The sequence below is a fragment of the Antechinus flavipes genome, chromosome 5, assembly GCF_016432865.1.
Source record: "Antechinus flavipes isolate AdamAnt ecotype Samford, QLD, Australia chromosome 5, AdamAnt_v2, whole genome shotgun sequence".
Taxonomy (NCBI): Eukaryota; Metazoa; Chordata; class Mammalia; order Dasyuromorphia; family Dasyuridae; genus Antechinus; species Antechinus flavipes.
The window spans coordinates 218212045-218228375 of record NC_067402.1 but is presented as its reverse complement, the minus strand read 5'-3'; the positions used below and the strand labels follow the sequence as shown (position 1 = coordinate 218228375).

Sequence of the window (16331 nt, the reverse complement as noted above, 5' to 3'; positions counted from 1 at the left end):
TTCATAGCTCCCTGATGCATATTTAAAAAAAAAATACAAATTCCATACTGGATTTAAGGCTATCCCTAATTTGGCTCCATCCTACCTTTTTAATCATTTTGCATAACCACCCCTCATTCATACTACATTCTAGCCAAAATGGACTATTTTTTATTCCTTGCGTTTGGCATTCCATCTCCTTATCCCTGTTGCTTTGTGTAGACAATTTCCGATGCTTAGAAAGCTCCTCTACTCCACTTTATCCTCCAAAGGTTCAGGTTATATATTACAGTAATGCTTTCCTAAAATCCCCTCCTTTCTCAAATTATTTTGTGATTCTGTCTGTTACATATGGCGTAATAGGACATACAAATAGTAGAGGCAGAACTTGAACTCAGGTTTTCTTGTAAATTGGGACCATACATTCTATATGTCATCCTTTCCCTTCAATCTTTCTCTATCCCAGTCTATCCAGAGAAGCTGTCAAGAGATCTCAAAAGAGTCCCTGAATATCCTCCCCCGAACTTCCTGAATTGAACCCTACCAATACTTTAAGGGCTAACTCAAATTTCATGTTTTCAATGCAACCTTCCTCATATGAAGTCATCTATTCTTTCTTTAGTACGTCTAATGTATTTATTATCTATCACTTACTTGGCAATTATTTCCCCTAACATTATTTACCCTGTTTCATGTGTAATTATCTTATCTTTTCAACTAGAGTATCTAGATGCCCTAGGGGCTTAATAAATTTGTATTGAATGAATGAATGATTTATAAGCTCTGAATAGGCTAGTACCACATATAATTGTGTAGCCTTCAGTGAATGTTTGCTTCTTATTCCTGTGTGGTCATAGAAACTTGGTTTAAACATTAGTAGCTTAAAACAGCATTGAGACTTTCGGGACACTCCATGTACAAAATAAGATCCCTTCCAGCTATAAAATCTGTAATTCCATGATTGGTTTCACTCCTCTCTTCTTTCACAGAAGGTTTTCTATTAACTTTTAACTATATTAAATTTAACTAATAAGCTCTATTACTGCTAAACACAGATATTAGCTTATATGGTATGACTCCAACCAGATTTCTTTCACTACACCTTAGAAACCTGAAGCTCACTCCAGCATTGGAGTTCACAAATCAGAAGTACTCTTGACTGCCGATTCCTCTCTCTTTAATTGGACAGCTCCTCCCCAAACTTCCATTTAGGAAGGAGGCCACTTATGTCTTCCTTCTCCAGGATGCACTGGGATTTTCTTAACCATGCTTATGGCATTAACTATCCTTCCTTTATGCTTTCTTTCATGTGTTGTCTTTCCTCATAAGAATGTAACCTTCTGAAGGGCAGGAACTATATCTCAGTTTGCATTTGTATTCCTGGTGTTTAGAGCAGGATTTGTTGCAGATGAAAAAAAGCCTACTGGAAAATATCTCTCCTACCCTCACCCCTAGTATAGCTCTACCTGGTTTAATCTCCCACCATGAAAGTCAGGATTAGAAAGGATTTGTTTCTTTATGCCAGGGGTGAGTAACCTTTTTTTTTTTTCCTGTCAAAGGCTATTTATACATTTATAGCATCATTTGCAGGCCATGAAAAATTTTTAACCTAAAAACTCTAACAGTAGGATGTTGTACCTAGATTTCAGTTCATCATCACCTATCTTGACAGGGCCAGATCATAACATTTCTCCAACCTTATATGGCTCCAAGGCTGGATGTTTCCAGCCCTATTTTATGCCAGAAGCTCCAGATCCTATGGTTGTGTTCCTCCCAAAGTTAGCCAACAGCAACCAGTTCTATTTAACCGCTTAACATCAACTAGCTTTTTAAAAGGAATAGTTACTTTTCAGATCTAACAAAAATATAACTGTTTCCTCCCCTACCATTCAACAAATCAGGAGGGAACAGTCACCTCCTATCCTACCTTAGGCTCTGAGGAAAATGAGCTCAACTTAGCTCAAGTGCCTACATAACATTGTTCACACAAGATTCATATCCAGATTGAGACAGAAGAGTCTTCATTTTAACTACTATTGGGTTAGATCCCAAAGGTCAGCCATGAATGTCATTCCTTGTTCCTTGAGTCATCAATGTTAAGCTGGCTGAAAACTCCCCTACTCTACTTTATCCTATGTGAGACTATGATGCTCAAGAAAATCAAACCAAAGGGGCAGCTAGGTGGCCCAGTGGATAGAGCACCAGCCCCTGAAGTCAGGAGGACCTGAGTTCAAATCTGACCTCAGACACTTAACATTTCCTAGCTGTGTGATCTTGGGCAAGTCACTTAACCCCAACTGCCTCAGCCAAAAAAAAAAAAAAAAAGTCAAACCAAGGGCAGGGCAACCAAGAAAAAAAAATTACCAAAGCTATTCCTTGTTAAAAGCACTCTCAGTTCCAGATGTGCACCTTTTTTGTTTAAATAAAAAGCTTTCTTCTAACCACTGAGTTAGATCAGAACTAGTGACAGACTGTCTACACATGCTCCAAAGTCTCTCCAACATTCTTCCATTATGCTTCATCATGACTCTCCCTGAAACAGGCCTTCTGAGAGAATTCCAAGGAAATTAATATTTGCATAGTAAGATGATATATTCTGTGAATAAGCCAGTCTGCCTTTATATATGCAAAAGTCCAGTGACTCTAAAATCATAAAGTATGATCATAAAAAATTGAAACCAACATATTACTAAAGCTTTTTAATCCAAAAAAGTACTAATCCCTTCCAAACAAATGTTAAACATACTTTGTAAATTGTGAGAGAAATAAATACATATTTATCTCATTGCTCAGAATATTTTGGAAGTTCCTCTTAATAATTGTCTTTAGAGTATAGGATGACTTCTCTTGAATAATCTTTTTAGTGAAAATCTTTATTTTTTGAGAGTAAATTAGAATTTTTGAAAATGGCCCAAAGTTAATCATCACTAAGTCTAGGATCAAACCAGGATAATTTTCCATTTTGGCTCCAAATTAAAAATGTATTTTTGAAAAGTGGTTATCAATTAAAGTCTTGGCCTTACTTCATAGGTTACCTTTCCCATAAATAGGCTGTTAGTTACATAGTTGTTAACTAGTTAACTAGGCTGTTAACTGGTGATGAGTTTCTCTGTTCTTAGGTTAGTCCTCCACAGATTCACCATTGCTAGAACTCTACTTTGGGGGGTGGGGGTGGCTTATCTTTAGCAAAGATTCAAAACGGCTAAAGGAAAGTGTGGGGCTATGGTATAAACTCAAGGGCTCTGCAAAATCAATCAGAGGTAAGAAGATGAGTTGCATGCTATCTGGAGTATGCTAGAGTCAGCTTAGGCTGGAAAGAACCTCTTAAATTTTTAGTGCAATCCATTTACACCTGGGAAATCAGAAAACTACAAATCAGGATTTGATTTCTATTTTGTTGATTATCTTGACTATTAAAATGGAGAAAATTTTAACAATGCAGTTTAAACTTAAAAGTGTTTTATGTGCACTGTCTTCCCCTACTCCTGATTCCCTAGTGCTTAAACATTTACCAATACAATGTACCTCTGAATCTTATCCTTCCTGAGAAATCCAGTCACCCCCCTGCCTTTTTTGGGTTATTGTTTAGGGGAGTAAGTTGAAAAGGATGAGCAGGCACAGATAAATTTTTTGATCTACATTTCAGATCTTATTACAATATCTTTCCCCCAAAACTCACCCTTCTAACCATCCAGGTAGAAAATTTGTTGTCATCAGCTTCTCACTTTCTCTCACTCTACATATCTAAATGGTTGCCATACTTAGAGCATCTCTCCTTTTGCACAGCTACCATTGTAGTTTAGGTGCTATAGTGTATTTCCTTTAGACTCTTATTGTTCAGTTGTGTCTGACTCTTCATGACCTCGTTTGGGGTTTCTTTGGCAAGAATAGTGGAGTGGTTGCCATTTCTTTCTTCAACTCATTTTACAACAGAGGAACCTAAAGATGAATAGGTATGTGACTTGCCCAGGGCCACATAGTAAGTATTTGAGGCCAGATTTGAACTCTGGAGGACATCTTCCTGTCTCCAGGTCTGGCACTCTATTGCATGTACCAATACAATAATCTACATTTCAGTAGACTATTAAAATAGTCTTATAGGTATTTTCCTGTTTCAAGCCTCTCCCCATTATAATCCATCCTCCATGCACCTGAAAAAGTAATTTTCTTGGAAGTGTAAATCTGACTATCCTCTCTCCCTCAATAAAACTCCAGAGATAATCTCTACTACTTCTAAGATCACACATACATTTCTGTTTGACATTTAAAGCCCTTTGCCACTTGGCCCTAAGCTTTGTACTCTCCTGTCTAGCCAAACTTGCTTCCCTCGTACAAAGAGATAAGTAAAATATCCAAGCCTTAATAAGAAATTAAGGTCAGATATCATTCATTAAGCAGAGCTATGTAAAGAAAAAGGAATGGAGTAATACAGAAACTTTCCCCTGAGTTGAAAATGGAGTTGATTTATTTTTGTTGGTTATTTTTATATTGTATATAATTAAAAACAAGACTCCAATTGAAAAGCTGTTACATTCATTGATTTATGACCTACTATTTTCTGGTACGGTATATCTAAAACAAAAAGTGTCTTTAAAAAAAAGAAATTCATCTGTTTGCCTAGATATAATGAACAAATAACTGATAATTATTAACACAATTATTATTTATAAATCTGCCCCATCCACCAGGACCCACATAAGGATTTTTCAAAAATAAAGAAGTATGTTTAAATGTATTGCTTCAAAGAGAAAACATTTTTTTGTACTACAAATAAATAAAATAATTTTTAAAAGATTGCTTATTTTATTGTCATCCTTTGAATTGTTTTGCATATATTTTATATAACATACATAATGCATACTAGGTCATGCATATTATTTATTAATATACACATTTGGGGTGTGTGTTAGACAATATTTTGCTAATAGGCATGTCTCATCTGAACCACTGGAGGGAGTATACATGCCAGTGAGATCTAAATAATGAGACTGATTTGGTGATGTTTTTAATTTGTTTCCCTGCCCTTTTCTCCTCTAACACATTTTCACTTTGTTACTTTTATTTGAGTGTTTTCCGAAAATGAGCTTGAAGGTCCCAGATTCCTGTTCTCTAAATTGCCTTCTTTCTTTGTAAAGTACTCACACAAAGCTAGAGTTCCGAACAAACAGCATTTAAAAATATATATATATATATTTTTTTAATTTTAATTAAGGTTTTGAGTTCCAAATTCTATCTGTCCCTTCCTCTTTCCTTCTCTTTCCTCCTCTACTCTGAGACAGAAAACAGATATGTTATATATGTACAATCATGTAAAATATTTCCATATTAGTCATTTTGTACAAAAATAAAGACAATAATGAATAAAAGAAAAAATATCATGTTTCAGTCTGTATTTAGTCAATATTAGTTCTTTCTTAAGGCAGAGAGTGTGCTTCATCATTGTCTTGGTTCATTGTATTGCTGAGAATATTAAGTAATTCACAATTCTTCATTGCACAAAATTGCTGTTACTCTGCACAACATTCTCCTTGTTCTATTCACTTCATTATGCATCGGTCATGTAAGTTTTCCCAGGTTTTTTCTGAAATAATCTTGTTTGTCATTTCTTACAGCTCAATAATATTCTGTTACAATCATATACCATGGCTTGTTTAGCCATTTCTTAATTGATAGACATCTCTTTGATTTTTCAGCTTTTAGCTACCACAAAATATTATTGTACAAATAGATCATTTCTCCTCTCTTAAGATGTCTTTAGGATATAGATCTAGTAATGGCATTGCTGGATCAAAGATATATACAGTTTCATAACCCTTTGGGCATAATTCCAAATTGCTCTCCAGAATGGTTGAATCAGTTCACAACTCCACCAAACAGTAGTGTCCCAGTTTTTGTCATATTAGCCACGTTGAAAGGTGCAGTTCTCTGATCATTAGTGATTTGGAGCATTTTTTCATATGATTATAGAAAGCTTTTTATTTCATCTGAAAACTCTGTTCCTATCTTTTGGCCATTTATCACTTGGAAGATGACTTATATTTTTGTAAATTTGACTCAGTTCTCTCTATATTTGAGAAACTAGGCTTTTATCAGAGATACTTGCAAAAAACTTTGCAAAAAAATTTCCCCAGTTTTCTGCTTTCCTTATGATATTGATAACTAGCATTTCTTAAAAGCTATGTGACTGAATGCAGATTATATAACCTATATCAGATTGCTTGCCATCTTGGAAAGGGGAGATGAGAGAGAGGGAGAAAAATTTGGAACTCAAAATCTTATAAAAGATGAATATTGAACATTGTGTTTTGATGTGACTGGGAAAACAAAATATTATTTACAAAAACAAACAAGAAAAAAAGTCTCATGATCCTGGAAAAGTCACTTCATCTGCTTTTGTTTCCTTTTCTGTAAAATGAGGATCATAATAGCACCTACTTTCCAAAGTTGTTACAAGAGTCAAATGATAATTGTAAAGCACATAGCACATGGTACACTCTATTAATGTTATTTATTATTATTTCCCCATTCCTTCTTGCACACGCTATTTTCTATGTCTGGAATACCCTCTTCCACCTACCCTAAACTTTTGAAATCTTAGCTTTGGCTTAATTAAATACCACCTCCTCCAGAAAGCCTTCCAGATTCCCTAAATCATTAATAGCACTTTCTCCTCAAGAATCCACTTAACACTTTTCTTGCAATTCCTTTAAGTACCTACAAAGTGCTATTTTTTAAACTGTGGCTATTTTTATCTCATATTCCCATACTATCTTATCCAGCGATTATATTTTGCAAACCATTACTGACAGAGAAGGTACTTAATAAATGTTTAGTAAATGAATTAAATTAGAAGAGGCAGGTAAAGAAGAGAATGCCTATGGATAATCCATATTTCCCAATAAATTTCACATTATACGAAAATTCAAAATTGATTAAAAAAAAAAAAGCTCACGTTTCTGCTTTGAAAACTAATTGAAATGAAGCCTTAGAAGAAAAAAAAAAAAAATGGGCCTTTTCCCCAGTCAGGCAAGAAAGGGATTAGAGAAGAAGAAAAGCTTATAAAGTAAATGTTTTCATTTGGTTCCTTTAAAAGGCTTCTAATTTGGTTACTGTCTTTATTTCTCTTTGTGTCTCTATGAGGCTTCTTAAGGCCCAATTTTTATTTCTTTGTCTCTCCCTTTTCTCAGGTCTGGAAAATCCTTGTTCTCAGAGGAAAGGAGTAGGAGGAGAATTGGAGGATGGTGAGAGGGGGAGGAGGAGAACAGACATCTCAGCAGCTCTGGCTGCGGGGGTGGCTGTGGCCGAAGGTGGAGCCTGACAATTCATTGATTTTGAAAAATAACTTAAAATCCACACATAAGAACCCAGAGATACAAACACTCAGAGGGACAAAGGCACGCTTCTAGAACAACAAATTCACTTGGACAGCGACACACAGTATCAACCCGAAAAGACAGTCACACTCGCTCACGATCATAAGACGCGCCAAATAATTCTCACCACTCTCCTAGGCGGGGTCACAATTTACCCCCTCGGTAGGTACAACCTACCACCCTGGGGGTACAGTGAGGGGAGCGCTCCCGCCTTTTCTTTAGAATGTTCAAGGACTAACTGCTCTCCCCCTCCCTAGCAAACTGTGCTCTTGCCCGACACAAGCAGCGAGGCGGGGAATACAAGGGGCGAGGGAAATAAGAGCCGGCTCCGCCTTCTGCCCCGGTTCCCCAGCTTGGTCCCGTCCCAATCTCCTCCTTAGCCCCTGCCCCGAGCCCACGACCTAGGCCTCCTTCCTCCCCGCTCCCGGCTCTCCCTCCGGACCCAGGGCTTCGGCGCCTCCAGAGGGCGTCCGGGTGGGAGGGAAGGAGGCAGGGAGGGGGCGCCGAGAGCCCGAGGCTGCGGGGGTGGAAGGATGTGCGTCATGGGGAGCGTGGGCTGGAAGGGGGGCACGTGGAAACCCGGGGCCGGTGGCTGGCAGCTCAGGCCCCAAAAATAACCCGAGGGGAGGGGGAGGGTCCACCTACGCACGCGCCGGGGCTGGCGTTCCAGGGAGCCCCCCACCCTCTTGAGGGCAACCTCCCGCAGACGGACACAGCAACCTCCGCCCCTTGCTAGTGACTGGGGTTTGGAGAAGGTGAAGGGGGAAGTCTTATTTGCTCAAGTCTCACCCCGCCCCCACCCCACCCTGACAGGAAATGCCCCAACCTCCAGGGAATGTAGACCCAGTGAAAGTAGAGAGCGCGCGCCGGGTCTCTCTAACCCTCCAGCACACCGCCCACGAGTCCATTCCAAGTGTTGCGTGGGGGCTATTTAGAACTGGGAAATGTGGAATTAGAGTCTGGGGGCTTTGAGGCTGGAGAAAAGGCATTCCTCTCCTGCTTGCTTGCCTCTGCTCTTCTCCCATATTGTCCCCCCCCCCGCCCCATTATCTTCGGGTCCTGAGAAGTGGGATGGGGTGCTGTAGCCCCTTCCCTCCTCCCCTTTCCAGACGTGGGAGTGAGTGTAATGAAAACCATATGGAGCTAAGAGAAATGGGGGAGGAGGGGGGTTAGGGGGTAGAGAAGACTAGCTAGATAAAAGCAGTTCTTTGAGATTGCTCCACCCCTAGAATTCTCCTATAGACTATCCCATATAGGAAAGTTCATATATTATTTTCTGGTATATAACTATTTTCTGTCACAGAGCTCTCTTCATTTAAAGGACCCTTAGATGCCCTCAGTGGAAAGCCTTAGTTCTTAGTATCCTTCAGGATACTGAAATTTGCCCCAAGGAAAATAAGCAAAAGCGAAGAATAAAAAGGAAGATGGTCTGGGGAGGGACTCCAATTTACTCTCCGAGGTGTTCCTACAATCCAGGCAGGAGCTCAGAGATTCACAGTAGCAGACAAGTCATTAACCCTATGAAGTAGCAAATGGTATCCGTTAGAAAAAGTAAATACATTTATTTGGTGGATCCTAGAATTATCAGTACACTCGCTACCGATTCCTACCACTGTATCCTATCAAATATCACTGGAAACCTCTAAGAAAGAATGACAGGGTGAGGTTGTATATAGTTAGGAGCATCTCTAAGGGTGACGAGAGAATTTTTAAGCTCTAAAGTTACCTTCTGGTTTCGGGGATAATAATATCATAGATTCAAACCTGGAAGGAAAACATGGCAGTTGTTTCCTTAAACCTGCTAGGTTTTGGGTCTTTTAATAGTTGAGAAAATTAGGCTTTTTTTTTTTTTTTTTTAAATAGAGAAGGAAACTGAGATCCCCAGAGGTTAGGGAGGTTGACCAAGGTCATACGGCCAGAAGTGGCAGAGGGAAGATTCGAACTAAGGACTTTAATTTAAAATCAGAACGCTTTCCATTGCAAAGGTAGGAGAGGTAAAGAGATAAATGACCAGATAAATTTCCAGTCAAAGATACTCTCAGGGCACTCTTTCCAGAAATACCATCTCACGTACACGGCGAGTCCCTCTCTCCATCCTTCCCGATCGTTCCACTAAGTCTAGAAGGCCTAGAAACCAAGGGGCCTGGATTGTAGGGAGCTGATGTGACTCTGTATGTGTCTCTATGTGTGGTTGTGTTTGTGTAGCTGTGTCTGTGCGTACCTGTGCGTGGTAGTGGAACTCCATTCCCAGGTTGGCAGGGTCTGGGAAGCTGGAGTGGGGGGGCAGGGATAGATGCCTGCTTGGGCACTCACGTGGGAGCGAGGGCGGAGAGAGGGCGGGTTTTGCATCCGGAGTGGGCAGCAGAGAAAGATCCTAGCCCCGCCCTTGAGGTCTTAGCCCGCCCTCTCCAGCCTGGCTTGGGTCACCTAGTCCCCCACTCCGTGCCCCAGCCCCAGAACCCCGCCCCTATCCCGCCCCCGCATCCGCCTCCGCATCCGCCCCCGCCCCCGCCTCTGTCTTTCCACCGCCTACTCTTTTTCCCCACCCCCCTCTAACTTCCTCCTGGCTCGGCCAGTCTTTCTCCGTTCTCTCTCCCGGGCTGAGGTCCCGGCGCCCGCCCACCGCCTCCAGCTTTGCCCACGCCCCCAGCCCGCCCGGCAACCAGCGCAGCGCCGGGCCCGCTCCCCCGTGCGTCCTGCGGGGGAGGAGGCGGCAAGCGCAGCCGGAGAGGGGGGCAGAGGCACCGAGACACAGCCACAGAAAGAGGAGACGTGGAGGCAGGGGCGCAGCCGGGCCGGCGGCGGACACTACACGGAGCCCTGGGCACCAGGCACCAGGCATTGGGCACCGAGTTCCTGAAACAGAGTAAGGAATACTGGAAATCGCGAAGGGTACCCCGGAGGGTCTCCCACCGTCCATGCACAGGGCGCCCTCCCCTACAGCTGAGCAGCCGCCGGGCGGAGGGGACAGCGCCCGCCGGACCCCGCAACCCCGAGCCAAGTGAGTGGGGAGAAGTGGGCTGGGCCGGGCCGGGCCGGCAGTGAAATTATTCTGTGAGGGGACCGGGCATGGGGAGCTCAGCAGGAAAACAGAGTCGAGAGAGTGGGACGAAGGTGAGGAGAAAAAGGGTGGGGGTGTCCACAGAGTCCATAGAAAAGGAGGCCCAGGACTCGGTCAGTGCTGAGCCCAAGTCCTTCATGTTCTGCCCCGGGCACGGTTTGGCAAGGTGGGAGCTATCTGGAACGAGGAAGCTCCATCCGTAGGGCGATTCCCATCGCTTACGCTTGGCCTCGGGGCCCCCCACTGGTTTAGCTTTAGGACCGGCAAGAGAAAAACAGGCTTTTCAGCTGCTTTTCAGAGCGGACCTCTTGGAGAGAAGAGAACATAGGGCTCTCTTAGGTCAGAGAGGGGCTGCATTAATTTCCTTTAATTTGGGGGTTTTGTACTCAGCTTGACTGCAAGGGACCTCTACTCCAGCCCCTCCATCATTCACGGCCCCCCCTTTCTGCAGAGGTGGATGGGAATAGGGAAGGAGTGGGAGGTAGGAGGTGGGGGCCCCAGGGGCGTTTGCACCCACACACTCAGCCACTGTGGAAGTGTGCGTGGGCAGAACAGCTCCTGAAGTGAACAATGAATACACCCCTGCCCTCCTCTCCCTTGGCACCAGGGCACTGGGAGGCCTTGGGAGATATAAGGGGGGTGGGAAAAGGTCACTACAAATATGGGGTGGGGGGCACAGTGAAGGAGCTCTGTGGACAGGTGGTCGAGGCTTTGGAAGTTGCTGGTGGGGGAAGGGAGGTGCTGCTTGGGTGGGTAAGGGAGGAACCACACCCCTTTCAGCTCAGCTTTCAGGGAACTGGGGCTGGGGGAGGTCCTGTTTCCCGGGAGCTCTTCTTGAAGTCCACTGAGGAGTGGACTGGGAGTGGAGAGGGGCTTCCTGGCACGCCCTGGGGAGAAGAGAGGTGTCCCGTGGGGTGCAGAGTGGAGTTAGGCTGTTACTGGGCACTCAGTAGGAGAGGCTTGTGGAGTGTCAGGGAGGGAGGAGTGTTTGGCCATGCTAACTGGCACGGGACTAACTGGCATGGGTTTCCGACGCCAGGACGAGGGAAAAGCAAGATGAGTGGAAACAGAGGATGAGGACGGGGGCCTTTGGTCCCGGTGAGGTCACCGGCACTACATGACAGACACACAGCTGAGCCTGGCACATGGTTGGTGCTTAATAAATGCTTGTTAATCGATGCAAGTTCACCGTGGTGTAGGCTTCTCTCCTTCGGGGTAGCTCTCACTTCCCCAGGTCTCCTTAGAGTCTTCATCAGCTTGAGCAGGTGAACAAACCTTACAAGGAGGGTAGAAACTCCGGGTTCATTAGGAGGAAACGTGGTTCCAGGGCTTGGTGCAGACCGAGGGAGCTTCCCTGACTTCTTCCTCCTCTGTTCCCCCCTAGGCCCAGTGCTCCAACCATGGCCCTTCCCCGGACCCTGGGGGAGCTGCAGCTGTATCGGGTCCTGCAGCGCGCCAACCTCTTGTCCTACTACGAGACCTTCATCCAGCAGGGAGGGGACGACGTTCAGCAGCTGTGTGAGGCGGGAGAAGAAGAGTTCCTGGAGATCATGGCCTTGGTGGGCATGGCCACCAAGCCGCTCCATGTCCGCCGCCTGCAGAAGGCCTTAAGGGAGTGGGCCACTAACCCGGGGCTCTTCAGTCAGCCTGTACCCGCTGTGCCCGTTTCCAGCATCCCTCTCTTTAAGATCTCCGAGACAGCAGGGGGTCGAAAAGGAAGCATGAGCAATGGACACGGAAGCCCAGGAGACAAGGCAGGCAGTGCCAGAAGCTTCAGTCCCAAGAGTCCCCTAGAACTGGGAGAGAAGCTCTCTCCCTTGCCCGGGGGCCAGGGAGGCGGAGATCCCCGCGTCTGGGCTGGCGGGAGCACTCCTGAGTCGGACGTTGGTGCTGGTGGAGAGGAAGAGGCCAGCTCGCCTCCTTTCTCCCCACCTGCTGGGGGAGGGGTCTCGGAAGGGTCGGGGGCCGGTGCGGTGGGAGGTGGTTCGGACCGACTCGAGCCAGAGATGGTCCGAATGGTGATCGAGAGCGTGGAGCGGCTCATCCGGAGCTTCCCCCGGGGAGATGCCGGGGAGGTGACATCCCTCCTCAAGCTGAACAAGAAGCTCGCTCGAAGCGTCGGGCACATCTTTGAAATGGATGACAATGACAGTCACAAAGAGGAAGAAATCAGAAAGTACAGCATTATCTATGGACGCTTTGATTCCAAGCGCAGGGAAGGCAAGCAGCTCAGCCTACATGAGGTAAGGACCTCAGGGTCCCCCTCGCAGCTCACGCCTCCCCCACCACGCCCCTGCTGTAGTCCTACCCAGACCTCCTTCAGTGCATAAGATTCTTCGTATTCCTTCCTGTTCTTGGCTCCCACACCTGGCATGACAGAAGCCCTCGTCTCCACCAGAAGGGGAAAGTTTGGTGTAAAAGAGAATACATTGCTTGTTGCCAAGCATGTCCCAGGGCCACCCAAACTCCCATAATTGTTGGGGAGGGCCTTCGTTTCCAGGAAGCAACAGGTTGAAACCCCGCCCTGAGGCTGTCCTTTGCCCCTCAAACTTCCCCTGTCTTACCCCTGGGCTGCAGTTCCGGTTCCAGGCAGAGAGTTGGGAAAAGAGAGAAAAGTAAAAGAAATCCCATGTCGAACCATGGTTTAACTGGTTTGAATCTCTGTGCCCAGTGATGGAGTGCCAGTTTTCTCAGAACCAACTCTGTTCCCTGACCCCTTTGCTCCCCCACTCCTTGCAGTTGACCATCAATGAGGCAGCTGCCCAGTTCTGCATGAGGGACAACACACTCCTACTCCGGAGAGTAGAGCTCTTTTCTCTGTCTCGTCAAGTGGCCCGGGAGAGTACCTACCTCTCCTCTCTCAAGGGTTCCAGGTGAGACCCCTTTCCCCCAAACCTTCAATCTAAGAAGCAGATCCCCTCTTCAGCATTCCTACTGAGCTGGATCCCCTGTTCTTACTCCAGGATAGCATTAGGGATACTGTCCAGAGGAGTCCCAAATCAAACCAGCCTCTGACCATAAAGTACACTGAGGTCTTCCCTCTCTTCCCCCTCCCCACCCCCTCTCCAGCCAGAATGAGAGAAAGACCACTTATAGTGAATTAGACCCGGTAACAGTAGTAGCAGAGCTGTGCCCTCCTAACAGGCTCATTTAATGGACCCCAGCCTAGAACTTGCTCCCGTCTCCCCAACATTCTTCTTCCCTGCCCTTCTTACCCAGCCCTCTTCCCCCGCAGGTTGCACACAGAAGAGATGGGGGGGCCACCACTGAAGAAACTGAAGCAGGAGGTAGGTTTCTCTGGGGAAACAAGGGGCTGGCATTGAGGTGGACCCCAGACCTTTATCCCCACAGGGCCATGGGGTCATCCCTGCCCCCCATTGTTCATTCTTCCATTTGGGTTGCCTGCAGGTTGGGGAGCAGAGTCACTCTGAAATTCTCCAGCCCCCTCCGGGGCCCGAGTCCTATGGCCCACTGTACCGCCCCAGCTTGGAGGAGGATAGTGCCAGCCTATCTGGAGAGAGTCTGGACGGGCACTTACAAGGTAAGCGGAGGTGTTGGCAGCACAGAGCGGCCCTCTGAAGGGGGGGGTCATCAGGGGTTCTTTGTGGAATTACAGAGCATTGCCCCTTCCTTGATAAGGGGGTGGCAGTAGAATCCCTGAATATTCAGTCATTTAACTCTTGCCCAACAAGGAGTGGATGAATAGAGAAGGAATCTGGCATATTGTGGGCACTTCATTCACCGGTCAGTTGGTCTCTGGAAACAGCAGGAGTAGCTTGGGGATCATCCCTTTGTGTGACTAACTGAGGGACTGGAGGAGACCCCGGGGCAGGCTGAGTGGATCTCGGGGAGTCTATATTCCATGTTGCCATCACAATATGTCTGACCAGTGCCCCATGCCCACAGCTGTGGGGTGCCCAAGGCTGACGCCTCCCCCTGCTGACCTGCCCCTGGCACTGCCCGCCCATGGGTTGTGGAGCCGCCACATCCTGCAGCAGACTCTGATGGACGAGGGGCTGCGGCTTGCCCGCCTTGTCTCCCACGACCGCGTGGGCAGACTCAGCCCTTGTCTGCCTGCGAAGCCACCCCTCGCAGGTGAGACAGCTGGCCCTGCTCCTTAGGCCTCAGGCTTGGGGAGGGAGAGCACTGCAGCCAGAGGCGTGTTCTGAGAGGATGGGAGCCACTCGAGGGCCCTGGGAGGGCAGGTTCACATGGAGGGACCGTAGAGTTGTGGGTCTCCTTCAGGAACCTACATTTTTATGTCTGATTAGCCTACGAGTTGGGGAATGGAGAATAGGTGGGGATATGGAGAATTCACCGAGGGGTGGGCAGAAAAACAACTTGGGAATGAGGCTGTAACCATAGGGGGAGCATAGTAAAAGCTGTTTTGGAAATGGGGAGCAGAGTTGTGTTTAGGGGAGATGGAGGCAGGGATGGGTGTGGAAAAGCCAAGCAGGGAGGTGCAATGTAGGGGAGTGGGGGGGAAAGGGTGGGGGCAGCTGCTAGGCTGAGAGTGACGCAGTAGGTGAAACCACCAACCCTAGCTCAGTATTTTTAAATGGTGTGTGGGTGGGAAACGGGGGCGGAGACTGGGGGGGCTTAGGCCTGGGGGAGGAGTTGGGAGGTGCTTCCTGTGGCTCTTTGGCCGCCTTTCTCACCCCCCCACAGGATTCCCAGAAACTCGGGCTGGGGGAGAGAGGGGGAGCAGAAGTGGTTTGAGCCTAAGAGGCCCAGAGAAGGAGGGGGAGGGAGAGGAGGAGAGGTCAGAGCCAGCTCGCCCCCGCAGCTCCTGCTAGAACCAGAAATTCCAGCAATACAGCAGCAGGACACCCAGAGCCAAGAGAAAGACTTAGGGCCAGGGAGCCTTGCACAGTGTGGGGCTAGGAATGGCTCGGGAGGGAGCCGAGCTCTTCCTTGGGTTTTTTTCTGTTCTTCGGGGATTCTGTGTTGGAACTAGTCTTTACGCCCCGCCGTGCCCCTTCCTAACCTGCCTCATCTCCCTGCAGAGTTTGAAGAGGGCTTGTTGGAGCGGTGTCCTGCCCCGGGGACCCACCCAGCCCTGGTCGAGGGCAGAAGGGCCAGTGTAAAGGTGGAGGCTGAAGCCAGCCGGCAGTGAGGGACCTCTAACGTGGACAGGAACCCCTGGACCTCTGCCTCCTACAGACCCTGGACTCTCACTTCCCTCTCCTCCACAGACCGCCCCCCCCCACCTGCCTCCCCTGCTCCATGGGCATCGGACAAATGGGGCATTAAGCAATAAGGCAGCCACAATGAGGGCAGACTCTGCCCCTTGGCTTAGAGGGAAGGGGATTCCGTGGGAACTCTGCCTCTCAAACGCCTCTCCTGGACATTCCGGGGTTCTTCCTCCCTCAGTCTCTCATACACATTCTAGTTATGAACCCCTGTATCAACAGGTAAATAGTTTGGATTTAGGAGAAATGTTGCAGCCATTCTGGGAGAATCCAGAAGCTCAGAATGAAAACTTTTCTCAGTGCAAGTGGGGGAGCCCTGAGAACCCCGGCTTTCCCTCCAACTTACCTCCCTCCTCCCCATGTTTGTGCTTCTAGTTTTGTTTCTTTAATTTAACAAACGCTGCAGTTTACTTCCACCCCCTCAAAAAAAAAAAAAGATCATCAGTCATCGCTCCTCCCCCTCACTCAGCTGGGGGTGGAGTGGGCTCCCCTGTAAAAACCAGCCCTTCCCTAGGTTGGATTCAGGATGTCCCCCACCCTGGGACTGAACTACAGCGTCTGTCTAGCAGTTAGAACATCTGTCCTTTCACACCGTGTACAGTAGATTATTTATTTTGTTATTTTGGAATAAAATTTATTTTATGGCTTAGGATTCATGACCCAGAGGGTGGGGGTGGCTTGCATTGGGAAGAATCTGGGGTGGGGTTTGGTATTTGAGGGGAAAAT

General features: G+C 46.9%; 1 protein-coding gene across 4 annotated transcripts; it reads left to right on the top strand.

The window, feature by feature from the left end:
* The first annotated feature begins 9664 nt into the window (after window positions 1–9664).
* Window positions 9665–16257, top strand: NAB2 (NGFI-A binding protein 2). Of its 4 annotated transcripts, none has more exons than XM_051963307.1 (7): window positions 9698–10218; window positions 11798–12656; window positions 13153–13286; window positions 13649–13700; window positions 13822–13954; window positions 14320–14508; window positions 15420–16257. In XM_051963307.1, the coding sequence occupies exons 2-7, from the start codon at window positions 11814–11816 to the stop codon at window positions 15527–15529; spliced, it is 1461 nt and encodes a 486-aa protein (XP_051819267.1). In that variant the 5' UTR covers window positions 9698–10218; window positions 11798–11813; the 3' UTR covers window positions 15530–16257. The 4 variants fall into 4 exon arrangements, with proteins under 4 accessions (XP_051819269.1, XP_051819267.1, XP_051819266.1 ...); XM_051963306.1 differs by having other exon boundaries at window positions 9698–10353; XM_051963308.1 differs by lacking the exon at window positions 9698–10218 and adding an exon at window positions 11137–11678.
* The last annotated feature ends 74 nt before the right edge of the window (window positions 16258–16331 follow it).